The sequence below is a fragment of the Branchiostoma belcheri genome, unplaced genomic scaffold, assembly GCF_001625305.1.
Source record: "Branchiostoma belcheri isolate BF01 breed outbred unplaced genomic scaffold, Haploidv18h27 scaffold13, whole genome shotgun sequence".
In the NCBI taxonomy this organism is placed as follows: domain Eukaryota; kingdom Metazoa; phylum Chordata; class Leptocardii; order Amphioxiformes; family Branchiostomatidae; genus Branchiostoma; species Branchiostoma belcheri.
This window is the reverse complement of record NW_017802713.1, coordinates 751,421-762,801: the sequence shown is the minus strand read 5'-3', so window position 1 is coordinate 762,801 and position 11,381 is coordinate 751,421. Positions and strand designations below refer to the sequence as shown.

The window sequence follows — 11,381 nt, the reverse complement described above, 5'->3', positions numbered from 1 at the left end:
GTCGGGCGATGGAGTCTCTAAAAACAAGGGATGGCAGAGGCATGCCTGCCGATCACCCAGGAGAACACTGACTAGACAGGGTGATTTCACGGTAGCAAGGAATCTAATCTTCTTCCTTGCTCTCTTGCTCTATCTGGAGATTGGTTGTAAGCGTGGTATTGCACCGTTGTCTGGTACCGGTAGTTATTTTGTAAGGTAGGCCGTTGGTGATTTCTGGTCACACGTAAGAATATCATTCTGAATCAATCTTTAGTGAGTTCACATACTAATGATTTTGACCTTGTTGACTTTGCCATATTCTATGTTGATTATATACTGGACTCTGTCTATTCCAGGCTGCACATGGCATGACCTGACGTAACCACTAAACGAGGAACCTGAACACTGTAAAGATGGATTCCATGTGGGTGACGTCAGCTATACTGACATGGATCCTCATGACTGCATCAGCGGACTCGAATTCTGGAGAAGTCATCACCACCAAATACGGATCTTTTCGAGGCAGACAAGTCCCGAAACCGAAAGACAGGATGCGTCCAGTGAACAAATATCTGGGAATCCCGTACGCCAAACCACCGGTGGGTAGCCTGCGATTCAGACCGCCACAGGAACCAGAAGCTTGGGACAAGGATAAGGTGAGAGACTTCACCAAGTTTGGTCCCGCCTGTCCGCAGATTGTGACATCAGGGGACACCGACCTGCCGTCAGCGGTACAAACCAGGGAAGCCATGCGGCCGTTCTTGGAGACGATGGACGAAGATTGTCTGTACCTGAACATCTACAGTCCTGTTATCAATGGTTCGTATTTTTAGTGTCAATTTGTTTAAAATTATTGCTTTAATACGATATATTAAATGAGTTATTTATATTTTTGTGCTTTTCCAATGCATTTTTGATATAAAAATATTAAAAAAATAAAAATATGAAAAATATGAAAAACATGAAAACTATAAAAAATACAAAAAATATAAAAAATATAAAAAATATAAAAAATATAAAAAATATAAAAAATATAAAAAATATAAAAAATATAAAAAATATAAAAAATATAAAAATATATAAAAATGAATATAAAAAATGTTTACTCTCCCATTTTGAGTCTCAAATCCACATGCTACACGCACGGTGTCAAAACTATAAGTCAAATATTACCCTGTGCCGAAGTTAAGAGGCAAATATATTCAACATGCCTCTACTAGGTGTATAAATCAGCTTATACATACGTGATATCACACCTTTAGCAAAATTGAAGTGTTGCAATTCTAACGGCTCTATGGTAAAATATCATCTCTACTTCAGCCTCGGAGGCCTGTGTAAAAAATGCAGGTATCTGCACATCGATATCATGATGTAGCTAACGTGTAAAGAATGTAGATCTCTGACAAGTGGATTTTGTTCGCCCCAGGCCACTGTCTATGACTAGGCCATCTATCTAGATCCCCGCAAAAACGTTAGGCTGAGAAAAATATCGGTCAAATTCCTCGCTTTCGCTCCAGTACCTTCCCATGATAACGCGTCGATCACAGGTTGCACAGGCGCCAAAAGACTTCAAACCAAGGTTTCAAGTAGGATTATGTTGTCTACTGGTTTCGTATTTTGTTAGGCAAAACAAATCGATCTCCAGCCGGACAACAATAGTTTCAAAACCTTGTTTATCACAAATCGATATCTCCAGCCGGACAACAATAGTTTCAAAACCTTGTTTATCACAAATCGATATCTATGGTTTCGGATCCAAGATGGCTGCTACACTGAACGGAACCCTAAGTCCATGTTGCCCCTTTGACATTAGATGTGTTTGATACATAGAAGAAGTTTCTACTACAATTGCCATGTCCATAGCATCAAAATCAGTGACATTTTCTTTATCAAGGGATGCACTTTGCTTTCAAACTTTCTATAGTTCTGCCTGTGACACTATAATTATAGTTCTACCTTTGACACTATAAAAGAATCTTTTATGGCTGATCGTAATGGGACACCGTCTATATATAGCTATCTGAGTAGGTGATGGCATTTCATTCAAGTTCAAAGAAATGTTGAACAAATGTGTCACAGCTATTGAGGTGTCCCTGCCACGTTTTCATGATAGCCTGGCAATCTATAAGTGCCTGGAATGAAGAATGGGTCTTCAGACGCATTAGTGTCAATCGTGTTGACATCCCATGAAGGCAGGTAGCCTCTTTGCTTCACAGGTGGCTTTCGAAGTCAACCAAGTCATTGTTGTAGTTCTTAATTGAAAGCTGTTATAGAAATGTGTGTGCACGTGTATGTGTGTGTGTGTGTGTGTGTGTGTGTGTGTGTGTGTGTTTGTGTGTGTGAGTGAGTGTGTGTTGTGTGAGTGTGTGAGCGTGTGCGTGTGTGCACGTGTGTTTGTGTGTTCGTGTGCGTGAGTGCGTGTGTGTGTGTGTGTGTGTAATGCGCGCGTATAGCATTCTATATAGCATCAGGCAGCAGTCATCATAAATTCGAAGGCCAGGGGGCTTCAACTTGCCCGAGTAATATCCGAAGACGTCTCGGCCCTAGTGTCAAGGAGCAAAAATGTCACCGATGTCGGTCGATAGCAGGTCCTGCAGCAGTCACTGTAGATTTGTCATGCACGTCGCGGTGAGGAGAGGGGGCATTTAATGGCTTTTACATCGACCATATGCGGGTGTTTCGACAGGAAATTGGCAGGTCGGTCGTTTTTATGTTGAATGAGGGGCATGAGGTGATCAGATAAAAATAATCTGTGGTCGATGATAAAAAAAACTTTCAAATATGAATACTTATTATTTTCCCTAAAACGTTGAACTGTATTCCAACACAGAATTTACAGAGAGATCAAATTTTCAGCGACCACTGTCGCCTTCATCAGGATAATTAATGACCAATCACTTCACAGCGTGATCTCGCGAGAGTTACGGTTTACAAACATTCATTATCCTGATGAAGGCGACAGTGGTCACTGAAAATTTGATCTCTGTAAACTGTGTGTTGGAATAAAGTTCAACGTATTACTATGATTATTAATTACTACCAACACAGATGAACTTTCATAATAATATGAATACGTATTATTTTCTTTGATTGAGTTAAAGATTTCCAAACTTTGACGATGCCTGCTAAATGTTTCTTTCCACAGTCCTGGTGTCTAAAATAGTAACGATGTTAATCAATCATAAGCTTCTAGTTTACTTAACAGTCTTCAGACCATTTTAGCGTGCTCGATGGAGAATCTGAGCACCATGTCAAGGCCATCAACTCTACCAATTAGACAGTTCACTGGGCAGTGTTATACAGTATCAGCTCGTTCCGACATTCAAACATTCACAAACCCTAATATTGCCCATTCGTAAGCGACCAAGTTGATCCCAAGATCATTTGCAAAGTCAGCCGAGGAAAATTGCCCGACTGTGGTTGGACCATAACGACCCATTAGCGGTGGTTGTTACCGGGGAGGGTTCAGGGCAGGGAGCATCGCCAGCTGCGGCTACAGAGTTAGGCCACAGCAAGTAAATTTATGGATGACATCCTCCGTAGATTCCACTGCACGAAAAGTTGAATTTACCAATGGTAGTAATTGAGAGTAAAGTTGGGTGATGTTGATGTAAACACTACCGGACTTAACCATCATGGTAGTAGATAAAACTCAAATCCGATCATTTCGGACGTATAAAATAAAGTAAACATTACCCGACTTAACTGGCATTTACTACCATATGATTGTTACATCCATCTTTTCGTGCAGTGCTCCAAATGTAATGCGATAGGGCGAAAAAAACAAGGCAGTCAAAAAAAACAAAAACGTGGGGTCGTGTGGCGTAGAGGCAGCGTTCTCGACTCGGAACCAGAGGCCCCGGGTTCGAGTCCTGACATGCCACCGAACTTGTGCCCTTGGGAAAGGCACTTTACACGACTTTCCTCACTTCGCTCAGGTGTAAATGAGTATTGTACTGTCCCTGTGTTGGTGGCGGCATTAATATAAGTTGAGTGTGCCGTCACCACGTCTTGTGATTGCATGTTTCGGAATATAAAAAAAAACAAGTCTCGTAAATTTTCAAATTTTGACATCATAGACTTGTTCAACAAGAAACGATACATATATTTTGCAATGTTTACTGCCAGCTATCATAACATCCATTGTCACTGAAAAATAAAAGTTTTCAATCATTGTACAAATGGTTTTAATTCAGTGGGACCATCATATGAAAGGATTGAAATACATTACTGCATCAAAGTAAAAGACAAAACAATAAATCAGAGCCTTGTATTGTCTCCTCTCTTCACACCTATCTGTCATCCAAATTCCAGGATGGCAACAGACATATTTGGCATGTTGACCAACGTGAAAAGACAACAGAATTTCTTCTTGTTTCAAAATCAGGCAAAAATTAATACACGCGCTGATGTCATCCATACAATTTACTTGCTGTGGCCTTACATGTAATCAAACATGGACGGGGAATTCCATCCCCTAAAGCTAGTCACGTAGCCGGTGTGTCTTGGATTGAAAACGGGATCTCGAGTAATATAACCCAAGGAGTCGTGACTGAAAAGTTGCCCTATAGCTTCTTTGGCAAGGACGTACAAGTAATCAAACATTGTCAGAAACCTACATCCGTATACGATGGTGAAGGTTATTCATCCAGGGTGGTAATAAAATAATAAGTCTTTTGAGATTGAATAGTGATATGACATTGTGTACGCCAGATGGTCACGACATAAAATAATAATATAATAAAATAATACAGTAATATAGTCTAACATTCACTTGTACTGATGAAAGGTGTCGGACGTACACCTGACACGTCTACCAATTGAAAATCCATCCAGTTTGAGAAGACTAAACTACTCTATTATTCTACATCCGTATTGTTCGTTCTCATATCTCGTGTGTTTTCAGATTGAATAGATCAGAGATCTGACATTGTGTAAGCCAGATGGTCACGACATAAAAAAAGGGGTGCGAATAAATGTCTCAAATGGGCACACAATATTAAAACACTCCTTTTTGTACAATATGAGAAAGCTAGAGTCCCTTTTCATGGGGAATGCAATGAAATAAGAGGTTTTGAATAGAAATGAGTAACATACAACCTGACGAAATGCCTTACGGTTATAAGATGCGCTCATAAAATTATATTGCGAGGGGAGGCAGGTTGTGATATTAAGGTATACATCAATAAAAGTATATTTCGATTATGCTATATACTATAAATAGCATTTTGTGGCGCTTCAGATGCGTTTTACAATTAGTAAAATTAAAATTACAACGCACATTGCTCTAGTAATACTTGGATGTGAAAACCATTTTCTATATCAGTTTATGCTTAGTTTTTTTTTTCATAATCCAGCCTAATGTTATCTTGCATGTTACAGATAACCGGTTAATTATGTTTACTGAAGGAAAAGATATTGTTTTTGCTCTGTTTCCTCCTCTTCTTCTTCTCCAAGCCAATAAGGTCAATGACCTGAACCAGAAATCTGTCCCCATGGTAACTAGTGTTGGGTTACATCATGTTGCAATTTTATAGCGCAAATGATTTTGACTCCTGTCTGACCATATATATGAATGTGTTCGAGTAAGAATTAACAGAGCGGACCATATGCGAAGGTAAACATTATGCATTTGCTTTGCAACTGTAACCTTTCTAGTTCAAGTGTCTATTGTTTTAGGTCCTCCTCATGATGATAGGTACCCGTTAGCAGTCCTGGTGTTCATCCACGGCGGAGGCTACACATCCGGTACCGGTAACGCTTACGACGGGACCGTCCTGGCCAGCCATGGTGCCGTAGTGGTGGTCACCCTCAACTACAGACTGGGAGTGTTAGGTACATACACCTGAAGTTCTGGCTTGTGAAACTATTCAGGAATGCATTCCAAATAAGATAGTTTTAGAAATCGTATTTGCCTTTCGACCTATAAAATATATAACATCCGTGTCCATAATATCACCAGGGTCCATAATATAGCCACCTTGAGAAATAGTGTTCTTAAAGATTACTGCAACATACTTTTGGTATGCACTCCTGCACACCTCAAATGTACATACCTAGGGTATGTTGCAGTAAAAATATCTTTAAGCACACTTTTTCTCAAGGTGGCGATATTATGGACACGGGTGTTATATATAATATATATATTCCAATTTCTCTAAATTTACAGACCAAGTAAAAACTATTCTTCTTTTAACTTCCCAAAACCCACCAATTTTGGAAAAGGTGGGACATTACGTCTTCCATGGTTTACAGAAGAGAAGTCAAACCCTTCAGACATAGTTTTAGACATAGTTATAGTTCTAGACAGCTACCTTTATCATGTAGACATTTATGTTTTGTAATTTGCAATTAGCCTCCGGGCACGAATTTGCAATAAACTTTTCACTATATCATACAACATATGTCAATGTTGAGATCGATGTTATCCATCACATACATGTACTATCATGCTACAGACTAGTAGTGTTAGGTTGATATATGCGGTCTTGCCTCGTCGAATCATTTAACGCTGCAATAAGCTTAAGAAAGCGTTTCTCATATTGGACCTCCTGTATCTTAATGTACGTCAGTACTAAGATAATTCAGTGTTTTAGAAATAAAATATAGAAATAGAAGTCGTGTAGGCAAAACAGTAGGATTTATAATCATGCTATAAGATGATGCTATTTTGAATAAGTTTAAGAAAGCGTTTCTCACATTGGACCTCCTCTAAGTATTAAACATCGATCTTATTGTACGTCAGTACTAAAATAACTCAGTCTTAATTAGTCGATTTAGAAATAAACTATAGAAATGGAAGCCGTGCAGGCAAAACAATAGGATTTTTATAATGCTTTAATATGATGCTATTTTGAATAAGAAGCATTTGATTTACTTTTGAACGCTTTATCCGGTTTGTACCAAATTACATTATAATCATTATACGACTGTCCTTTTCATCAGGTTTTCTGAGCACGGGGAACGAATTTGCATCCGGTAACTACGGACTTCTGGATCAGATCGCAGCTCTTGATTGGATCAGTGAGAACATCGGGCACTTTGGAGGGGACCGAAACAGAATCACTCTTATAGGGTTTGGTTCTGGTGCGGCATGTGTTAACCTGCTGGCTCTGTCTCCTAAAGCTGCTGGTAGGTGTTTTAAGATACACCGTACTACATAGTCGTTTATCAAGCCTTCTGATTACCTGATGACGGTAGAAAAATTGGACAGGTCAAACATCTAAAATAACGTTTCTTATGTTTCCTCTTCTTCTTCTAAAAAAATAAGGCCAATGACCTGAACCAGACGTCTGTCACCATGGTAACTAGTGTTGGGTTACATCATGTTGTGGTTTTATATAGCAGGAGGGATTTAGACGCCTGTCACCATACATATTAATGTGTTTGAGTAAGAATTAAAATTTAGACCATACGCGAATTAGACGACCATACGCGAAGATAAACATTATGTATTTGCTTTGCAAATGCTACTTTTCTAGACATTTTAGCAGCTTTTCTAGACATTTTTAGCAGCTTTTCTAGACATTTTTAGCAGCTTTTCTAGACATTTTGTTCTGAATTTCTGCAGGAAAGTTTCGCCGTGCCATCATTCAGAGTGGATCGGCTCTAGGCACCAGCGCCCTTGCTGAAGACTCGCGGCACTACGCGACAATGCTGGCTGAGAAACTAGACTGTTGCCGCCCAGACGCCGCTCAAACAGTCCAATGTCTCCGGGACAAACCTTACCAAGACCTGCTACTGAAGAACATGACACCGCCATCTTCCAGTTACTACCCCATGTTCGGTCCGTCTGTGGATGGTGTTGTTGTTCCCGATCAACCTCGAAGACTACTTGAAGGCGACCTGTTCAGGAGCTATGACTTCATGGTTGGGCTTTCAGAAGAGGATGGATATAAGTATATTCCCAGCATCGCTGTGATAGAAAACGGTCTATCTGATGATGAATATAGGGATCTGATCAGTGACTTTGTTAACCAGGTGTTTCCATACAGAGAAAATGAGATCCAAGACGCCATACTGTTTCTCTACACAAACTGGGGGAACGACACGAATGAAACTAGAAGAGCCGGTGTTGTGCGCATGCTGACGGAACAACAGATCGCAGTGCCGATTGTTGAGGTGGCAAATCTCCACTCTACCAAGAACACAGAGAGTTCGACATACATGTATTCTTACAGCTACAAAGCCATCAACACACCGAACCCCAAGTGGGTAGGAGCGGTACATGGGGACGAGCTGCCGTTTGTTTTTGGGGCTCCCGTCGCCCCTCGAGGGATCTTCCAGCAGCTGAATTTCACTAAAGGTGAATCTATGATGAGCGTCGCCATGATGACATACTGGAGTAATTTTGCTAAAACTGGGTAAGTTGGACTTCTTTACATTATGGTAATGTTGGACACATCATTATACAAAACAGTAGAATAACTTGCATTTATCATCAAGATACTTTGCCTTCTGCTTTTTTCACCATATATGAAGTAGATATAACAGGACAGTTAAGAGGTTACAACATACGCTGAATAAGGTCTTAATAAGGAGGATCAAGGTCTGACCATCGCGTATATATTTTTCTGAGACCCTCAAAAGCCTAGACTGCAATGTATACAATGGTTAGCTCTAAGGTATAACTGGTAAAATTACCATGACTTGTAATGGAATGTTGTGTTACTGCTATTGTACCATGTTTAAGATAATAGTTCTTTTTCGTTTCCGTTACATATTCACAGTAAACGCTAATTAAATAAAAAATAATAATAGTAAACGCTTGACGAGGGCATATCCATTTTCAGAGATCCCCAGAAGCCCAGGCCGCAAACCACAACTTTTCTCCACGAAAGACCGAACAAGTTTGAGAACATGCAGTGGACACAATACAGTGTAGACAACTGCAGCCGATGTCAAGAGACGTACCTGTACTTGGGAATGAAACCTCGGGTGGTGGAAGGTTTTCGGCCGCAGCGCATCGCGTTCTGGATTGAGCTTGTCCCAAAGCTTCTCTATCCCCAGGAAGTTCCCAGCAGCAACTATCTTTACCCTCCGGATGATGCAGACGAGTTGTGTCAAATTCTCGACATTGGACAGGCCATTCTAACGGGAGGCGGCCTCGCTGTACGCCGTCCAGATGGTTGGACAAAGCCGTCAGTTGGCGTGTCGGGCTCCGGCACAACGTGTGTTTCTATATTACCTACTTCAGCTTCTCCGAGCCAAGGTCCGAGAAATACTGTTCCTGGACTTACAGGGGAATGGCGGCCAGAATCTGCCGGCTCGAACATCAGTAGTCAGGACAAGGGACAAAATTACTCTGAACTCAGCATCGTGATTGCAGTAGGGACGTCGTTACTGGTCGTTAACGTCATCGTCTTTGCTGTCTGCTACAACAGAGGGAGAGCGCGCACAAAAAGGCTGGAGGAGGTGGAAACTCGCGAGAGAATCAGGTTAAAGGTTACAGACATGCGGGACGTACTGAAGGCCTACGAGGCGGCAGAAAGTTGCAGATCGAGCCCGTGCCAGACGTTGGAAATTATCGCACTGAAAGACGATAGAATAGAAAACTGTGCCAAGTTTCAGGAAAAGGGAGACGCCTTGTAGCATGTCTTTTGTAGTGTGACTTTTGCACAGTGTATTTTATCGTAACACCTGTGAAGTATGATAAGATTTTTGACTGTGCCTTCCTATACGTCCATAAAATACAACGATGAACGTCGGTATTGCCTAACTTTCTACATGAGGGCAGTTGTAGCCTATCCAACCTATATCATCAATTTCTATTAATCGTATGCTGAAAATGCAGCTTGAGATTTTTAGAAATCATGTTATCGTGGTTTATTCGTGGTTTTATTCCGAACAGTTAGTCTCAGAAAGCAGGAAAATGGTTTACTGGTATATGCTCCATTCCGTCTATTACATTACATATTCTACAATTATTGTGTATTTTTAAGTTGACATGATCCTATCATGAATTCAGTATACTTAAATCATGTTAACGATATATTTATTTCAGCGTTTCAATCCAGGGAATTTCTATGCTATATCTTTCAATACCTTAAGTCACTGTAGAGTATACTGTGTATACATATACATATGTCTCTGTGGCTAAGGTTGCAACAATGCATATGTGAACTATATTAAAGCTGCCCCATTTGTACAGTTGTACGATCAATTGTTTTATTCATAAGTACTCTTAATGACAAAATGGACATCATGTACCTTTATAGACTGCATAAGTTTACATTCATACTTTCTTTATTACTGAATCAGCCCTGTAGAAAAAATTGAAAAAAAATAGCTCCACATTCGTCACCAGATATTTGGAAAGCTACACTCTCCATTCAAAGTCAAGATGGCGCTCGTATGGTCAGTAAAGATAACACCCAGCAGACAGACATTCCTTAGTCTTACTATCCAACCTTACATGGAGGACACTTACCTCAAATAACTGTGTGCCAGTCGTGAATTCTCTTCGCGGAGAGCTCACATACTTTTTATGTTTAGCGAAGAAAAACATATTGTTTTTACTCAGTTTCTTCCTCTTCTGTTCCAAACACTAACCTCTGACCTAGCCAATGACATGATTTGTTGACGTCTGTCACCATGGTAATTGGTGTTGGGTTACATAATGTTGCAATTTCATGGTCTGCTCTACTCCTGTCACCATATTCTCGTAGTACATGTATGTGAATGTGTTTGAGTAAAAATTAACAGGGCAGACCATGTCCGAAGGTAAACATTATGCTTTGCAAATGTTACTTCTCTAGTCATCACTTTTTTTTTTGCTCACAATTCTATATTCTCTATAAAAGTAATTATGGACTTTTGGTACAACTTTTGTTCAGATTTGAGGATATATCATCTTTCTTTCAACCATCATTAGTTTAGTTATTTTGTTATCTGCTTATTCGTCGTTTGCTTTCATTCATGCACAAACTGTGTGTGGGGTCGTGTGGCGTAGCGGCAGAGTGCTCGACTCGGAACCAAGAGGTCCCGGGGTTGAGTCCTGACATGCCACCGATCTTGTGCCCTTGGGAAAGGCACTTTACACGACTTTCCTCACTTAACTCAAGTGAAAATGAGTATTGTCCTGTCCTGTATTTGTACTCTGTGTTGGTGGCGTCATAAAATAAGTTGATATAACTTGAGTGTGCCGTAACCACGTTTGGTCATGAAATGTTGGAATAAAAAAACTGTGTATGTGAGAGATACAAATATCTGCAGACAATACGACACCTCAGTAATGCAAAGCATTGTAGTCAATGTAAACGTTAGAACATTGAATATTGAAACTGTCCAGTAGACTGTACCCACCAATGCTCGATTCTGCATGCTCTCTAACGGCAATTTTGCATTCATGCTGACATACAAAGTGTAGTAGGAGGCCTAGACTTTTCACGAGGGACTAATAT

General features: G+C 40.2%; 1 protein-coding gene across 1 annotated transcript; it reads left to right on the top strand.

The window, feature by feature from the left end:
• Positions 1-339: 339 nt before the first annotated feature.
• LOC109463663 (neuroligin-4, X-linked-like) lies at positions 340-9,570 on the top strand. Its single transcript, XM_019760517.1, has 5 exons — positions 340-798; positions 5,659-5,814; positions 6,925-7,110; positions 7,550-8,342; positions 8,772-9,570. The coding sequence occupies exons 1-5, from the start codon at positions 393-395 to the stop codon at positions 9,568-9,570; spliced, it is 2,340 nt and encodes a 779-aa protein (XP_019616076.1). The 5' UTR covers positions 340-392.
• The last annotated feature ends 1,811 nt before the right edge of the window (positions 9,571-11,381 follow it).